At 46.1% G+C, this 19,121-nt stretch overlaps 1 protein-coding gene across 1 annotated transcript; it reads left to right on the top strand.

Moving 5' to 3' along the window:
- The first annotated feature begins 311 nt into the window (after positions 1-311).
- Positions 312-2,281, top strand: Fam240a (family with sequence similarity 240 member A). Its single transcript, XM_027414770.2, has 2 exons — positions 312-454; positions 2,123-2,281. The coding sequence occupies exons 1-2, from the start codon at positions 312-314 to the stop codon at positions 2,211-2,213; spliced, it is 234 nt and encodes a 77-aa protein (XP_027270571.2). The 3' UTR covers positions 2,214-2,281.
- The last annotated feature ends 16,840 nt before the right edge of the window (positions 2,282-19,121 follow it).

The following is a 19,121-nucleotide window of genomic DNA, read 5'->3' as shown; positions in this document are numbered from 1 at the left end:
TTTTCTGTCACTCCTCAGGTGGGTGTTCAAAATCCACAGCCCACGTGTTTGTGCTTACTGTTGAGCACTGAATGACAGACATGGTCTCCAGGCCAGTGACGTCACTGCTGCCCAGGTGCACGACCCTCTCCGCGCTCAGACCCTCCGAATTCAGTCTTACTGCAACCTGACGAGGGATGCTCTCAGAAGGCTAGGTGACTCTGGTTCTGCAGCTGCTTGCTGCTTGGCTGGATTCAAAGCACCCCTGTACCCTGCGCACTCCCAGGGATCATGCCTGGGAGGGCTTCAGTGCCTCTTTTCTTTTCCAGGGGATGAACAGTCAGTACGTCCGCCGAGAGGTCTTCTGCGGGAACACCTGCCACGAGCTCAAACGCTTCTGGGAGAGGGAGATTGGCAAACAGACATACTACCGTGAGTCCGAGGAGCATCGCCTGGGAAGGAGCGCGCTGAGAAAGTACGCAGCTGCATGTCTGTTTAACACGGTTTGGAAAGATTTACATATTTCTGCTTTATGTGTGTGGATGTTTTGCTGTATGCCTGGTGCGCCCTGGAGGCCAGAAGAGGGTGTTGGATCCTTTGGAACTGGAATTATAGACTGTGGTTAGCAGGCACGTGGGTGGGTGTTAACAACCACCTGGAACTCCAGCTCCAGGGCACTCAACATCTCTGGCTTCCTTGAATATCTGCGTGCGCGCGCACAAACACACACACACACACACACACACACACACACACACACACACACACACGTACATTATTAAAAATAGTAAAAGTAAGTCTTAAAATATAAGATGGAGGGGGCTGGAGAGATGGCTCAGTGGTTAAGAGCACTGACTGCTCTTCCAGAGGACCTGAGTTCAATCTCCAACACCAACATGGCAGCTCATAACTGTCTGTAACTCCAGTTCTAGGGGACCCAACACCCATGGCAAAACACCAATGCACATAAAATAAAAAATAAATAAATTCAGAATATAAGATGGAGGTACTGGAGATGGCTCTGAGGCAAGTCTGGGCAACATTAAACTGCTAAAAATAGAAAGGAGGGAAGGAGGGAGGGAAGAAGGGAGGGATGAAAAGAAGGAGGAAGGGAGGGAGGGAGGAAGGAAAAACAACAGCTACAAAATGGACTGAAGAGATGGCTCAGTTGGTAGAGCTTTTGCCATGCAAGCATAAGGACCTGAGTTCAAGGCCCAGTCCAAACACAAAAAGTCCAGCAGTGCACACCAGTTATCCCAGTGCTGGGGAGATGGAGACAGGAGGATCACTAAAGGCCTGCTGGCTAGCTGAATTGGCCAGCTCCAGTTTAGCGAGAGATCCTGTAAAGTAGGTGCTGGAGAGATGACTCAGTGGTTAAGAGCATCAGCTGCCCCTCCAGAGGGTCCAGGTTCGATTCCCAGCACCCACATGGTAGTTCACAAACATCTGTCCAGTTCCAGGGGATTCAATTCCTTCTTCTGGTCTCTGAAGGTACCAGGCATGTGCATGATGCACAGACATGCATGCAGACAAAACATTCATACACATAAAATTTTAAATTTAAAAATAAGGTAGAAGCCGGGCGGTGGTGACGCACGCCTTTAATCCCAGTACTGGAGAGGCAGAGGCAGGCAGATCTCTGTGAGTTCGAGACCAGACTGGTTTACAAGAGCTAGTTCGAGGACAGCCTCCAAAGCCACAGAGAAACTCTGTCTTGAATAACCAAAGAAATAAGTAAATAATAAAAATAAGGTAGAGAACAACAAATAAGACACCTGACACCAATTTTGGCATCTGCATGCACCCTGCCCCCCCCCCTCTCTCTCTCTTCTCTCTCTCTCTCTCTCTCTCTCTCTCTCTCTCTCTCTCTCGCACACGCACACACACACACACACACACACACACACACACACACACGCAGGCATACACATATGTGCACATGAAAACTCCCCAAATCAGAAAGTGTGTCTGCTCATTTTCACCTGTGTAAATAATATGCTTCTGTATTTGATTTCCAAGTCCTCTGCACACCCTCCTAAAACCTGAACACACAAAGGGTCTCAGGGAGGAAACAGTGGCGGTGCTTCCCAGAGCCACAGCTGTAGAGACCCAGGGCCCCATCTGTGCATGTTTCTATTTCCAGACTCCGGGAAGAATGGAAGCAGAGGCTGGAAACAAAGCTGAGGCTGCGGAACAATCCAGATGAGGCGGAAAGGCAGACAAATGTCAGCTGAGAGCGTCCGGCTTCCCTGAGCCGTAGAGGACACAAGGCACCAAGTCCCTTGGCCGGAAGTCAGTTAAACCCGAGTTCCTCTGCTGCAAGGCATCCCTTCCCAATGCCCCACCCTCTGCAGTGGTGCACCCTTTCCCAATGCCCCATGGAGGCTATGTGCCAAGTAACCCTCTCTGCATGCGTGGAGGCCAGGCTATTATTCCAAATGTCTCTGAGTGTGAGCTTGTTTAATTTCAAGGCCTCAGACATTGTGTTTTGTTTTCATACCATTTCCCTCTGACTTTAAAATCCACATATTTTAAAGTATGTGCACACCAGAAAGGATTCAGATCTTCCTGGCCGTGCTTTAAACATTGCTTGGTATTTCGTCTGCACCATTTCGCCCAGGAAACATAATTACGTGTAATCTTTTCTCAAATTTTCCTTTGAAGAGAAGAACAATGCACCTATCTACAGAAACAAAAGCATAAGTTTTGTTAAGACCTGGTCTCTGAGTGGACTTAAGGGGGCTTTTAGAAACCATGTTTATCAATAAAATTTGGAGATTGTTTTAATAAAATTCAGTCTTTTTGCCATCCCATGAACATGCTCTTCATTGCACGGATTTAGTTGAATCTCCATGAGTTTGCACTGGTTGGCTTCTGGTCTGTTCGTTCAACAAAACTGATGTCAGTTTACACCAAGAGTGTTTAGCACACAGATTGAGAGCTTTGACATGACTCTGTCACTCCATCTCTCAGGTCTAGAAGAAGCATCAGGAGTTGTTGCTATTGAGAATGCAATGAAAATGGGGCCCAGAAAACTTTTTTTCCTCCACAGAGGAAGAGAGTAGAGAGATTCATGATTGTTGCCCATGACATCTAGAAGACTTTTTAGAAACATGAGTAATTCAACTGGTAAACACAAAAGTAATTCCTCTGATCACATACACGTATATTATTATTATTAGCATTATAGTTTAAAACTGTTTACTTTCATTTTAAATTATGGGTGTATGTATGTGTATCTGTGTGAGGGTGTGTCATGTGTATCTGTGGTGATATTTTGCTTATGCTATAACAAATAAAGCTTGCTTGAAGCTCAGAATGCAAAGCTGGCCACATTAGTTAGAGGCCAGGCAGTGGTGGCACTTACCTTTAATCCCAGGACTCAGGAGAAAGACTCAGGGGACAGAGGCAGAGGTATCTCTGTTAATTCAAGGCTATTCTGAGCACATGACATTGATCCAATCTAAAAGAGAAACAGAGCTCACACAAAGGTGATCCCAGGATTTGGAGTGACACACCTTTAACCCCAGCACTAAGGAGGTAGAGACTGGAAGGGCTATGGCTGGGCAGAGAGGGGAAGATAAGGTGGGAGGTGAAAGGAGCTCAGGGCAGTCCAGGCAGCCTAAGCAGTCTAGGCAGGCAGTGTGAGAATTCAGCCTGAGGATTTGTGGAGACGGGAAAGGTCTCCCTAGTGTCTGGCTGCTCTGCTTCTCTGGCCTCTTAGCTTTCACTCCCTAATACCGGACTCTGGGTTTTTATTATTAAGACCAAAGAGAATTTGTTCTACATGTATTTGTGTGGGTTGTGCGCATGTGTATCTGTGTGGAGTGTGTGCATGTGTATCTGTGTGGAGTGTGTGCATGTGTATCTGTGTGTGTGTGCATGTGTATCTGTGTGTGTGTGTGTGTGTGTATCTGTGTGGAGTGTGTGCATGTGTATCTGTGAGTGTGTGTGCATGTGTATCTGTGTGTGTGTGTGTGTGTGTGTATCTGTGTGGAGTGTGTGCATGTGTATCTGTGTGGAGTGTGTGCATGTGTATCTGTGTGTGTGTGTGTGTGTGTGTGTGTGCATGTGTATCTGTGTGTGTGTATGTGTGTGTGTGCATGTGTATCTGTGTGTGTGTGTGTGCATGTGTATCTGTGTGGAGTGTGTGCATGTGTATCTGTGTGGAGTGTGTGTGCATGTGTATCTGTGTGTGTGTGTATCTGTGTGTATGTGTGTCTGTGTGGGGTGTGTGTGTGTGTATCTGTGTGGGTTGTGTGTGTTTGTATCTGTGTGTGTGTGTGTGTATCTGTGTGGGGTGTATGCATGTGTATCTGTGTGTGTGTGTGTGTATGCATGTGTGTCTGTGAGTGTGTGTGTGTGTGTGAGTGTGTGTGTGTGTGTGTGCATGTGTATCTGTGTGGGGTATGTGCATGTGTATCTGTGTGGGGTGTGTGTGTGTGTGTATCTGTGTGGGGTGTATGCATGTGTATCTGTGTCTGTGTGTGTGTGTGTGTATGTGTGTGTGTGTGTGTGTATGCATGTGTGCCTGTGAGTGTGTGTGTGTGTGAGTGTGTGAGTGTGTGAGTTTGTGTGTGTGTGTGTGTATAGATGCCTGTGATGGCTGTCAGGTCCTCGGGAGCTGGGGTTACAGATGAATGTGAGTATCCCTATCTGGATACTGGAAACTGAACTCAGGCCCCTGGCAAGTTCTTAACCACTGAGCCATCTCTCTAGCCCCAACTATTACTCCTTTATATGAACAAGGAAATGGAGGCTCAGAAAGTGATACAAGTATAGAATTGATTAGTGAAAAAGCCAAGATTCAGTATCAGCTTTAACTTCAAAACAAATCTTCATTTCAAATCGTGGTGCTAGTTAATTAACACCCACACATTCTTATTTTCAATGATTTGTGCTTTGATGGCAATGTATTTTAATCAACTATTAAAATCCACATATAGGCTGAGAGGACCTAAAAATCCTCTTCTGTCATCTGTGGGTACCAGGCATGCACACAGTTCATATACATACATGCAAAACACTCATACACATGAAATAAGATAATAAATCTTTCAAAAGTTACATTGTTGGCTAGAAAATTTGATGAAACTGGAGACCATTATGTTAGTGAAAAAGCTAGACTCAAAAGGAGATATACTATGTTTTCTCTCATTTGTGAGCCTTAGATTGTGTACAGTTACATAACCCCTCCTCTCTGTCGTCCCTCTGTCTCTCTGTGCATATCTAACACTTAAATGATTAATTCAAGCCATAAAGAGAGTCCTAGTGGATGAATTAGCCTCCATGTCCATCTGGATCCATCCTGCCCCATCGATACGCCGTTCTCATAGAACTCTGAACAGTCTTAGCTGTTGCTGTCAGAAACCTTGATACTCTGGACACGAGCCATAGGTATTTCCTTTTATTTACTGTGTATGCAAAAGTAGCTGGGTTGGGGCTGGAGAGATGGCTCAGTGGTTAAGAGCACTGGCTGCTCTTCCAGAGGACCAGGGTTCAATTCCCAGCACCCACATGGCAGCTCACAACTGTCTGTAACTCCAGTTCCAGGTGAGCTGACACCTTTACACAGACATACATGAATGCACATGAAATCAAAATAAATAAATAATTAAAAAAAAAAGTAGCTGGGTTAACTTGCCTGGTAGACATGGCGGCCAGCTTTGGGAGACCTTGAGCAATGTAATGCAGAAGGAATCTGAAGGGAAGGTTGCAGCTGCATAGTTATCTTGTGGAAAGAGAAGACAAGTTGAGAAGACCCGGGACCCACCAGATGGGGCTTTGAGGCTGACTGTGGGCCGCCGTGGCATCCGGAACAGCCTCAAGGGATGGGAACAAGAGTCGTGTGATGTGACACAGACTGATCTGTTGGGCAAATGAATGGAAGGTTTGCATACAGTACAGCGCTATGTTTTACAAGAGCCGCCTCCATAATACCCCCATTCAGATCGGGCTGAGGGGTCTGAATGACACCACTGAGGGCTTCTTTCCTCGCTCAGCAGAGAGCCAGCCTAACACTCTGAGTTAGTAAAACGAAGCAGGCTGCAGTCCATGGCTAAGCTTCAGGAGGTCCTTTTGTAAGGTCACTCCCTGACCAAGAAGCTTTCATAATTGCCCAAACAATTCCTTTTGGCCTATGGAATGGAGACGGTCATCCACAGTGTGTGTCCACTACGGCAGTGCCCACCGGAGCCTAGTGACACATGTGCCCGGCCACTTTTCTGCTTGTCTCGTTTTCCCTAAGAAGTATGATTTCTACTCCATGCTGGGTGGCAGTGGTGATGGGTGGCCCATGTCCCGCGTCCTTGACAAATGGCACCATCCACCTCTCCTTGAACCCAGAGGCTATCTGGAAGACAGCTCCGGAGGCCAAAGGCGAGTTGAGTCAAGAAGAGAGAAAAATGAAGAAAGCAAAGAACAAATAAGGAAAGGGAAGGCTCAGGGAGAGAGGGCCTGCGGAATTCTGCCATGTTTGCAGTTTAGAACTCAGTTTTGATCATCGCTGGCTCTCTCACGGGTCTGTGTGATCCAAAAATAGGAAAGGGAGAAGGGGGGAGTGGGGAGGTGGAGAAGGGGTAAGAGAAGGCCGCTTACTGCTCACAGCAGGGCTTCCGCCAAGTGCACAGAAAAAGTTTATCTGCCAAGAGGTTTGAGTAGCCGAGATGCTAAATGGGAGGTGTGTTCTGGGATAACCCAGAGTATCAGCAGCAACTTAATCCCTGCCAGGAAGGATAAGGTGGGTTGCTGGGTAGGAGCCGGAAGCACAGAACCACCGGAAGTGTTCTAGTGAGATGGGCTGGGTCGAGCGGGAGTTGAGATGGAGGAGATGCGCTTCCTGCATCTTTTGAAGTTACTGGTCACACAAACACCCTTGAAACGATCACTGGAACAAAGGCAAGCAGAGTCTCTTCTCGCGACAGACACAGACTGGAGGCAGACAGGAACCATCTCCCTTACGGTTTCCAGCCCTTGTTTCATTTTTGTTTTTTGAGACAGGGTTTCTCTGTGCAACAACTCTAGCTGTACTGGAACTAGCACTGTAGACCAGGCTGACCTCGAACTCACAGAGATCTGCCTGCCTCTGCATCACGAGTGCTGGGATTAAAGGCTGGAGCCACCACTGCCAGCCACCCCTTGTTTCTATTCTGCCTTGGCCTCTGGTGCATTTCCCCCAAGGTCACTCTGATATATGTGACTGACAGATGTCAGCACCGAATTTATTAAGGTTGATGCATGTGTCATTTATTTGAGTCAACTGTGTACAGGACTTCAAGCAGTAAAGCAACAACCACACACCAGAATAAACCCCATCAGCTTTGAAATTCAGCTCTAGAAAGTCACGTGGCTCAGCCTCTGCTTTGATCGTTCCTCCAGGTTAGAGAGCTACCGAAGAGATTCTGCAGGACTCAGTCAGTAAACTAGACCACCCTGAATATCTTCTAGATTAACAAATTCCATACTGCTGGTAAATGCCATTTCATTCGATTTCATTAATCATTATAATTCATCCATTTCCCCAAGTAAATGTTCATATTTGAAGTAATTATCCAACTATTGTAGCACATTTACTATCTTGTGTTTACTTTTTTTTTTTCTTTTAAACTAGTTCATTCAGACAGTCTCAAACTCAGGACTCCTCTGCCTCAGTCTCCTTAGTACTGGGGTTAAGGGTATTATACCTAGCTCTTTTGTTTCTTTTGATTTATTTTATTTACTATTTTTTTTGAGACAGTGTCTCACTATGTAATCTTGGCTGGCCTGGAACTCACTATTGCAGTCCCAAAGCCTGGGACTGTCCCACTCTATCTGTGTGCCACTTTTATTTTTTTAACCAGACCTGGGAGGACATATTTGGAACCTTCCTAAACCATTCACACTGGGACATTTGAGAAGAACACAGTAGTTACTGACAATTCAGTAATATCATGATTTGCTAATTGCAATGCCTTAGTGTAATATATTAAATTGTGTCTAAGGAAATAATCTTGAAATTCATTGGTAGATACTTACCTCCGGTGACATTTATCTAACCTATATCTATGTCTATATCTGTGCGGATAGAAAGACAAATTGTGTGTGTGTGTGTGTGTGTGTGTGTGTGTGTTTCAGCCTTGACTCTGTCCATTGAACAGATTAACAAAAAACCCCTTCTGCTACCTAACATGTCCCCAGGACTTCATATCCTACCATTCCAACCACAAGATGAGAACTTCCCTGCAGGGGATTAGGAGGCCTGGCCCTTATGGAGGTGGAGGAGTAGTCTTCCAGTTGCAGTGAAAATTCAAAAGAGGTTCAGCAGGTGGGCTATATGAGACCCTGTCTCCACATCTCCATACAGATAGATGGGAAGATAGGCAGATTATAGATAGATAGAAAGATAGGTAATAGATAGGTGGGTTATAGATAGATAGATAGATAGATAGATAGATAGATAGATAGATAGATAGATAGATGAGAGAGATGCAGTTCTGTGGTGCTGTGGATGAGAGAGACCCTGCACTTTCCAACCTTGAAGGGACAGACTAAGGGTATCTTCCAAGTTCTTCTCCAGCAAGACTCCAGTTCAAAGGGATCTTACAGCCACTCAATTAACCAAGTCACTTGTGTTTAGAGGCTTGACAAGGCTTACTACATAAGTCCTAGCTCATTTCCATTCATCTATTGTCAGTGTATGTATCTCTAGGGATACTGGAGCTGAGAACTGTCCACTGGTTAAACTGGGATGAAATACACAATGATTAACATTGTATTAATCTGTCCACAGACAGAGCTACCCCAAGAGGCTCTTGTCTGGAGAAAAGGCACAGACTGATGTTTGCACCCAGCTGCAGTTGCATCTTTGGTTTTTGATAGTGAGCCTAGGTTAGTTGCATGAGCAGAAGGGTATTAAAGATCCCCGATAGTTGCTGGCCATTAGTGGCACACGCCTCCAATCCCAGCATTCGGGAGGCAGAGGCAGACTGATCTCTGAGTTTGAGGCCAGTCTAGTCTATAGACGAGATCCAGGACAGTCAGAGCTGTTACACAGAGAAACCCTTGTCCCGCGCGCTCTGTATTTCTCGCCAGCAAGAAATCATACACGGGACACTCGGATCCTTCTGCAGACAAGCTTTAATGCATCTTGTGAGGGGAGAGCATAAGCTTACCAGAGCGGAGACTGAGCGGAGACACTAAACCAAGAAAACCATCCCTTATAAAGGCTGGCCAGCCGCCTGGGACGTGTTACCCTATGAATGGCTTCAGCTCCTCAGGCCAAAATGAGCCACGGGATAGGCAGAGATCAAAGGAATGGAGATTACCCAGCGCCTGTGAAGTAATTTACATCTTGGTGTCTTCAGGCACCTATTATTGTAATGGATAATGCAGGAACCGGCTTCCTACAAACCCTGTCTCGAAAAATCACACACACACACACACACACACACACACACACACACACACACACACACACACACACACACAAAGATCCCCGATAGCAAGAAACATCAGCTCTCAACAGCCCAGGCATCACCTTCATTCCTTGAGGGCTCTCTTCTCTTCCTGTCTCCAACCCTTTAGAAGATCATGATAAGCCTGGATTATAGCAATTTTGTGGTCAGGAAGACCTTGCCCTGGAGGGCAGACCTGGGAGCAACAAGGCAAGGGGCTGGGTAAGAGGCAGCAGGACTAATGTCTTCCCACCCAGGGTTCTTGCTCCCTGATAGACCTGAACTTAGGGCTACACATACCCAGAGCTTTCTCTGCACCAGGTACCCCAGCCCCAGGCTGCTGCCCTGTGGTCTCAGGGTATGCAGGTGCAGAGAGCACCAAATTCCTAGGGATGTAGGAAATGCTTCACTCTTTGGATGATGGACCATGAGATCCTTTTGTGACAGCAGAGCAAGGGAAAATGTCACCCATCCCAGTCACCAGCAACCTCCTCCAGAGGCACTACAGCCTTGACTAACTCTGTCTACACACCACTTGTAGTAGTATGTTTTTGTCGGAATGCCAGCCCACAAATAACAGGGAGACTTATTATCTGCTATGAAAGTTTGGTCTTTAGCTTAGGCTTTTTCTAATTAGCTCTTATAACTTAAATTAACTCATTTATATTAATCTATGTTTTGCCACATGGTGTCACCTCATACTGCCCATCTTACTTCCTACGAGTCTGGGTGGCAACTCTTCCTTTCTTTTTCCCAGAGTTCTCTCCTTGCCCAGAAGTCCCACCTATACCTCCTGCTTAGCTATTGGCTGTTCAGCTTTCTATTACACCAATCACAGCAGTACATCTTCACACGGTGTACAAATACCCCACAACATTTCCCCCCTTTGTCTAAATAAAAAGGAAAGGTTTTAACTCATATATTGTCTATTATAAGAACAATTGTCAAGTAAGAATTACACTCATAATGCCCAGTCCATTTGTATTTGGCAAACACAGAGAAATTGCTCTATTATCTTATCTTGATGAGTTCAAAGTTTTATATCTAAACCATTTTCTATCATAATTTGCATTACCATTCTAAAAATATCTTTTTAGATCTTAAAACATCTTCTTATAAGTAACTTAAGCTTTTATGTTTTTCAACCTTATAAACTTTACATCTTTTATGTAAGGTATTTTTTTTCTGAATTTGGTAACAAGAAAAACTGTAACTGTAACTATCTCACCTTCAACTCCATCAGAGACCTGAGAAGGATATAATATTACCTCAGTAAACAGGAAGCGCCGAGCAAACAGCTTCCCAAACAGTACAAATGACAAAAACAGCTGGCTTCATGGACAGTCACCCAAGATTCCTCTGCAACACTGGGGCATCTATCTTCATCTTACAGGCCTAGAATATCTGACAGACTCTTCTGTAGAACTGGATTTTGAAGGACTATCCTATCCCATCTTGGCAAAGTTCTTTCTTTTATGTCCTGCTTGTCCAATTTAGACAACATTTTGTCAGCAGTTGAGGCAAGGGAAGTTTCTTGCCCAGTGGCTAACTTTGCCACAAATCAAAGCAAATTCCATATGGAGGGTCTTCGATGCCCAACACCCCCTCCCTTTTTTTTTAAAGTAAATTGTTGTTTCCAGGAGCAGATAGGTCTCACTATCATGAAAAGTCTTATGCTATTAAAACATCTTAAATGCCATGTTTGGTAGGTCTTTGAAGTGTTTGAAGATCACCTATCTAACTAAAATATATCTCTTTGACCTTGAAAACATACCTAACATGACCACAAATTTGATTGTTATAGATGGCTAACTATTAACCTGAATTTATAATTATTCTAAATAACTTTCAAGGAGTAGAACTTTCCATTTTTAAGGGAGTTGCATAGGTATGATAAACAAGAGTAGAAACATATATACAGTATAACAAAAATATCCTTAAATTTGTATCAATATACAAAAACATACCAATGTAAAATATATAAGAATAGTAGTTGCTTTTTATTCTAAAAGTAGATTCAATAATCTACTCTTTTATCCTATCATTCCATATCCCTCCTTTTTCTTTTTCAGAATGAGATCCCTGAATCTAATTTCCTTTGCTTAGTTTCCTCCCTATCCATGACCAATAACAAACTTGCAACTAGCCCCCTAAACAATGACAAACATCCACTGAACAACCAAAAACCATCCACCCCTCCTCTTGGGAATGTGGGCATCGTGTTCTGTAGACTGCTTTCGGTTGTTGGTGGCCAACAGCATCTTTAGGGGACCCTGAGAAAATTGGGATAATGGTCAAGTCCTGGAAGAGCTGACTGTATCATTTGTTGTGCAGTCTCTGTGTAATGGGAAAGTGCAGGGCTTAACTGAAGTCCTGGCTAGAGCAGTGCATGAAGCTGGACCATCTCAGCTAGAAGCTTTGAAGCTGTTATGGATGCAGAATTTTGAGGAAACTGTAACAGAGGCATTCTGAGAGGATGGATCACCTGGGCTACTTGTCTTTATTGGTGTCTGGTACTTTTTTTCTCTCCAAAAACTAACTTTTAAAGGTAACATACATTTCTGCATTAACACAAGTATTGTGCACAAGTCAGCTAAAGATGATTTTGCATTCTATGTTTGAGCAGGTAAAAGCCATCTGTCAACTTTATAAGTCCATTTGAACTGCATAACCAAACTGTAATATAAATCTCTATCCATGCCATATGAAAGGATGGCAAATAGTAATAAGTCATGAGGAGTCTGTAGCCAGCAAGATGTATCTTGTCTCTTTCAGCCTCAGAGCTGTTCCCATGTAGAAGGATCAGCATACATGTCATCGGTCCTGTAGTCTTTCCTGGTTCTTGTTTTCTTTCTTTTTTTTTCTTTTTTTTCCTCTCATGTCGGTAGCCAAGATTTTCAGGAAGTCTCCCCTAGTCAAATCTGATCTGTATTTATTTTGAAGAAATCCATAGCTTTTTGTTTCCTCTCCCCCAACTCAGCATATTTCCTGACTTCCATTCTGAAGTTAAGACATTTTAAAAATACGTAAATTGGTTTATTTAGCAGTTTCCATAATCCAATGTCTCTCAGAAGCTATTGTTTTTTGTTCATTAGCATTTAAAAAATTCAAAGTTAACAAAGCAACATACAGGATCCAGGGGTCCTGTGTATTTTTCATCTTTACATATTTCTCCTTAAAGACTTTACTTTATTATTTTTGAACTATTTTATTTATTTTCCTGTGGCTGTCTATACCCATTTTTTCTTTCTTTAGCATCGAAGTATAGTTTCATACACACTGTAACCTGTTCAGAGGTTTTCTTGGCCTCTGTGTGTGTGTGTGTGTGTGTGTGTGTGTGTGTGTGTGTGTGTGTGTGTGCCTGTGTGTGTGTGTGTGTCTGTGTGCGTGTGTCTGTGTGCCTGTGTGTGTGTGTGTGTGTCTGTGTGCCTGTGTGTATCTCTGTGTGTGTGTGTGCCTGTGTGTGTCTGTGTGCTTGTGTGTATCTGTGTGAGTGTGTGTGCCTGTGTGTGTGTGTCTGTCTGTGTTCCTGTGTGCCTGTGTGTGTGTGTGTGCCTGTGTGTGTCTGTGTGTCTGTGTGTATCTGTGTATGTGTGTGTGCCTGTGTGTGTGTGTCTGTGTGTATCTGTGTGTGTGTGCCTGTGTGTGTGTCTGTGTTCCTGTGTGTCTGTGTGTGTGTGTGTGTGTGCCTGTGTGTGTGTGTGTGTCTGTGTGCCTGTGTGTATCTGTGTGTGTGTGTGTGTGCCTGTGTGTGTGTGTGTGTCTGTGTTCCTGTGTGTCTGTGTGTGTGTGTGTGTGCCTGTGTGTGTGTGTGTCTGTGTGCCTGTGTGTATCTGTGTGTGTGTGTGCCTGTGTGTGTGTGTGTGCCTGTGTGCCTGTGTGTATCTGTGTGTGTGTGTGTGTGTGTGTGCCTGTGTGTGTGCGTCTGTGTGCCTGTGTGCGTGTGTGTGTCTGTGTGCCTGTGTGTGTGTGTGTCTGTGTGTCTGTGTGCATGTGCATCTGCAGCATCCTCTGACCACTTGAGTCAAATCTTAAACTGTCCGACTACCACCTCCACACAGTTCTGCTTAGCACATGGTGCACTGGCAGCTGGTTCTGCCCCTCTTGGTTCTGTATGAATTTTTTGTTTGTTTGTTTGTTTTTTGAGACAGGGTTTCTCTGTGTAGCTTTGGAGCCTATCCTGGCACTTGCTCTGGAGACCAGGCTGGCCTCGAACTCACAGAGATCCGCCTGCCTCTGCCTCCCGAGTGCTGGAATTAAAGGCGTGTGCCACCAATGCCTGGCCCCTCTTGGTTCTGTGAGAGCAGAACCTCATGTTGGCAGATACAAGCCCTGGAACCAGATTTATGTGCTCCAGCTCTAGGAATTTGTCATGTTCTTTTTGTGGCAGCATTTGTACCCAATGCCAGCTGCTCAAGGATTTGGCTGTATATCAGGGCACCTAAAAGAGCCACATCTCTGTATGTTGAGCCTACCTGAGAGACCACTTATTCAGGCCCTATGTGGATATTTAACCCTCCATTTTGGATGCCATAGGTATTTAAGCTTTCCGTTGGTCTGCCTGCTCATAAAAAACAACACAGAGGCTTATTATTAACTATTAAAGCTTGTCCTCAGCTTAGGCTTTTTAAACTAGTTCTTGAAACTTAACCTGTTTCTTTAGTCTACATTCCATCACTTGGCTTGGTTACCTTTCCTCTGTCCTGTATTTCTGACTTGTTCTGTGTCCCCTGGCATCTCATGTGTGCCTAGATTCATCCCTCTGACTTCGTCTCTCTGCTCAGAAGTCCCGCCTATTCTCTCCTGCCTCGCTATTGTCCATTCAGTTCTTTATTACACCAATCACAGCAAATAACATTTTCACACAGTGTACAACTATCCCACAACACTACTCAGTCAAACCACAAGATTGTCCTGACCTAGGAGCTGAGGGAGGCAGCCAGCCTCCCAAGGCCTTGTTGCTGGGTTCCCCTTTGCCCAGACTGTGACTTCCCTCCCCTCCAAGAAAGGCTACTGTTGTAGCTGACCCTGCCCACTTCTGTCCTGCTTTCTCCCCGCCCCCCAGCCCGGGGTTGAGGGACCTGCCTCTCAGTAAACTTGGACATAGATGTGAGGAAAGAAATGCCATTCTCCAGACTCCTCTTGTCTTCTCTCACATGGGCAAAGAACCTGAAAATCATTTACAGTCTCCACTGCCCTGCTCACCCCCTCACCTACTCCCAGTTCCCCAGAAACCAGCTCTGATTTCCAATGAAATCCTACTGCCCTCTCTCATGACTGTATACCACTCTAAGCTAGGAGGAAAATTCTTGAAGAATTGGAGACATTGTTTCCAACTTCGGGTCACCCGTAGCACTCTTGACTGAGTGTTGTTTGAGTCTTGGAGTAACACAGAGTCCTGCCCTCTAGTCCCAGGCAAGCACCGCACTGTGCAGTCCTGGATGCTTTGAACACTTTTGTTGCTATTGATCTTCACGGATGGAGAAACACAGAAGAGTCTGGGAGATGCAGTTTCACTGTTGTCAGGTAGATCTAATCCCTGGGGATGAGACTCTGATTGAGACAGCCGAGATCCTCTCCTGTCCTCCCCAGCAAAGGGCAGGAAATTGAGATGCAACAGAAAAGACAAAACACACACACATGACAGGATGCTGGCAGGGGCAGATGCAGCAGATCCTGGGGGAGCTGGCTTTTGCAGGAAGTACTATGGAATCAGGAAACCTGTAGGACATGAAGGAGTCTGTTCTGGGAAGAGCAGGGGTCAGGGGTGGAGGAAGGGCAACAGGGACTATAGAATACCTAAAACAGATGGCGACTGTAGCCAGAAGAAAACAAGGCAAAAGTCATGAAGAATGGACAGAGTTTCAGGGCAACCGTGTTGGCCAACATACAGGGGTTGGATTTGCTTCTAGGAGATCTGGAAAGCTGTCAGAGGGCTTCCTTCCCAAAGCTCCCTCCTGCTGCTGTGTGGACAGCTGACTGCAGCTGGGAAGGAAAGGCCACAGGAGGACCAGGTGGGCCTAAGACTAGGGTCCTTTCCAGGGGACCACAACCTGGATAAGAATCCCCTTTGACATGGAGAGAAGCAGAGGTACTGGACTTGCTAGCTGAGGTCAGAACAGAGTTGAGGAGGGCAGAAGGAAGCACAGAGCACCCGGGACTTCTGGGAGCACTTTCCAGGCCTCTCAGGGTCAAAGGGATGCTCGGTTCTCAGGTAGAATGGGGAGTGATACCCAAATCTCTCTTTGCAAACTAGGAGCAGAAAGTTTGGCACCCTGGGAACCTTACATATCTTTACACACACCACTTAGGCAAGGCTCCTTTGCAGCCTGCTGTGTTGGTACAGTGGAGGGGAGGTGCTGGTAAGGAGCCACTGCAAGAGCTTAGTATCCGTAGTTTCAGTTGATGACAGACCTTTCTAGTTCATATACCATCTCCATAACCACCACCATGGCCACTGTTACCACCACCATCCCATAATCTATAACCATCATCATCACCATCATCATCATCATCCATCACTACCGCGGTCACTACCATCACCGCTTAAGGTTTTGCTACAGGTTACAAAGCTTGCCTGGCTATAATTGGAAAGTAGGCCTCCAGTGGTTAGATAGGCCACTGCCTGTGCCATGGCCCCGGTCCCTCAGTTTGTGTCATATAGCGAGGCTGGGGTCATGGGAGCTGACACTGTGTGTGTCTCACTGCTGCTATCCTTGTGAAAGACAAACTGAATCCATGTGAGCTCGGCCAATGTTCCTTTGCTGGCTGGGTTCATGGAGATGTGTTAAGTCTACCAGCAGCTCTAATAGTGCTAGCCACCATCCTGCCACCCGGGCACTGTCCTAGTCAACGAGTTATTGGTTCGGAGAAACGCCATGACCATGGCAACTTTTATAAAGGAAAGCATTTAGTTGGGGCTTGTTTACAGTTCCAGAGATTTAGTCCATTCTCAGCATGGAAGCAGACAGAGTGCTGGAGAAGGAGCTATGTGTTCTACATCTGCGACCTCAGATGGCAGGAAGAGAAAGAGCCACTGGGCCTGGCTTTTTCTTTTGAAAACCTCAAAGCCCACTTCTAATGACACACTTCCTCCAACAAGGTCACACCTACTAATCCTTTCAATTAATGCCACTCCCTGGTGACCAAGCATTCAAATCTATGAGCCTATGGGCCATCCTTATTCAAACTACCTCATGCACTGTATTTGACTGACACCAGTGAAATCATGCTTGTTTGTTTGTTTGTTTGGTTGGTTGGTTGGTTTTTTTGAGATAGAGTTTCTCTGTGACTTTGGAGGCTGTCCTGGAACTCACTCTTGTAGACCAGGTTGGTCTCGAATTCACAGAGATCCACCTGCCTCTGCCTCCCGAGTGCTGGGATTAAAGGCTTGTGTCACCACCACCCCCGGCTGAAATTATGCTTTTTTGGAGTAGATAGAAGAGGTCACACAGATGGCAGAGTTGATGGCTACGAGAGGAGGGAAGCAGAGTTCTGGGCAATCCTGCCTATGGAGGAGGATTTACAGGCTGCACCACAAAACAAACTGGAGCCGGCCATCCGAATGCTGTCCCTCCTGAGAGCCAGGGCATCCCTGGGATTGTTCCCCAAAGCTGCCGAGGCTCAGCTGACAGAGGCAGCATCCAGGGCTGGAGGAGGTAGTCGCTCTTCCAAGTGACACTCTGATGGATGTGGTCCCAAGTAGCCACCAGCTCTTCACCATCTGGAGTGCTCCCAGTGGTGAGGATAGTGACTATAGGACAAGGTGGTGACTGGGAGAGCACCATGCTCCCCTGGCCCAGCCACATGGTAGCAGGGGATCACCTGTTGGTCTTTATAGGATATCTCGTTCCTCATTCCAGGGGAATTGAATAGAATACAAAGTGGGATTAGGAGTCACTACACCTAAAGGGCAGGTACGAGAGATGTGCGGGAGGAAATGCCAAGAAGCTGCAGGCAACACTCCCTCTTGGGCCTCAGTGTCTTCTGGAGCCTTCAAAACCACTAGGGTCAGTGATAATTCTTCAGATTGCAGCCCCCTGCAGGCAGCTGACAGCACTCAGGGAAAATGCTCCATTGTGTTTGGAGTGCAGCAGCTGACTGTTCAGTATTCCTGACTTGGGTACCTGGCACAGGAGGACAGAGAAGTCAGCTTTCTGGATATTGGTACTCTCAGCATCCTCCTTCCGAGTCTGCAAGGGAAACCTCAATAAGGTGGGCTGTGCCAGGCAAAAATCTGTCTTCAAATGAAAATGGAGCTAATTGGGCATCAGTGGGACATGCCACTTGTAAGAAAAGGTCACACACACACACACACACACACACACACACACACACACACCTACCTATAAGCTATTCAATGGTGAAGTCCACACAGCACCTTAGGCTCTTTGCAAACCCCAAGGTCCCCTAAGAAGCCTGGGCTTGCCTCACAGATGAGCTTAATTAAAAGGCCTACCAGGACCATAGTCACAAACCCAAACTATACAAAGAAAGAGCTGCCTCATGCACAGAGTCGGCAATGCTCATCTTGGAAAGGATCCTTCCAGACACAACACACCATGTCCATTTTCACCAAGGGACAGCCAGTAGCTGTTGGGAGCCATATAGCTTGGCATGAACCTTTAGGCAAAACTTGGCAAACCACAGGGTTATAGGGTTATAGAACTGTCTTTTGATTATAAATGGCTTCTAGAAGCATGAGCACCCAAAAGGAACAACATGACCCAGACGTCAATCCTTTGTTCCAACCACAGGCCCACTTACCTAAGCAACCCTCCCTCACCCCACCACTTACCTAGGTAACCCTCCCGCTCCCCACCACCCATGAACTTTTTACCCTGCCAACATCCTCTTTCTATAGTTTTCTAACATCCTGCTTAAACTAACACCTGGCTCTTGGCCTCTTCTCCCCCCGACCCCCTTTACCGCATACTACTGACTGTATAAGCTGCCTGGAAGAAGTAAAACTTGCCACTTGATCAGAATCCTGTCTTGTGGTCATTCTCTCACGTCTCTTGTCCCCATTCCCCTCCCTGGACTTCTTGCTCTAGGTTGCTGTCCCGAGGGTCGGGACAACTACAAGTAGCCAGTGTCGGCTGGTGCTTGTCAATGGAAGCCAGACGATCCAGGCCCAAATCACGAAAAGACAAACATTATGGCACTGGATGGCACAGGCCCATTCTCCGTTGATACCACACAGGGAACCTGCGGAAAAGGAGCCTTTGGCAATGAGAACCAGGGGAAGCATCAAGATGCCTGATTGTACATGCCCAGGCAAGGACCACAGCCACCCAAATACAATGTCACACAGTCATGGCAATATTTTGGTGTTCAAGACTGGGCCAAAATCCAATACTTGCAGTCCAGGGACCCTAGCAAATGTACCCAAACACCAGATTCACAGCTGAGTGATAAAGGAACACTTGATGCTCGGGCAAACAGACTTTGTGACCCTCTGACCTCCTGGGAGGGCCCCTGGACACAGCACACAATACATACCCTTTGTAGGAATGACATAATCCCCACTTACAGAGTAAAAGCAAACTCTGTATCCCCAGTATCACTGCTTCTGAACATGGCCCTTGCCCTCTCGTAGCTAAAAGTTCAGTCAGTGGGCATCGATCCTGGGCATTTGCAAGCATTACTTTCTCCCTGACCCCCGCAGGCAGGAGGTGCCATGAAAAGATGACGGGGTATGGGGGACTCGAG

The sequence above is a fragment of the Cricetulus griseus genome, chromosome 4 (genome assembly GCF_003668045.3).
Source record: "Cricetulus griseus strain 17A/GY chromosome 4, alternate assembly CriGri-PICRH-1.0, whole genome shotgun sequence".
Taxonomy (NCBI): domain Eukaryota; kingdom Metazoa; phylum Chordata; class Mammalia; order Rodentia; family Cricetidae; genus Cricetulus; species Cricetulus griseus.
This window is presented reverse-complemented; position numbering and strand designations above follow the sequence as displayed.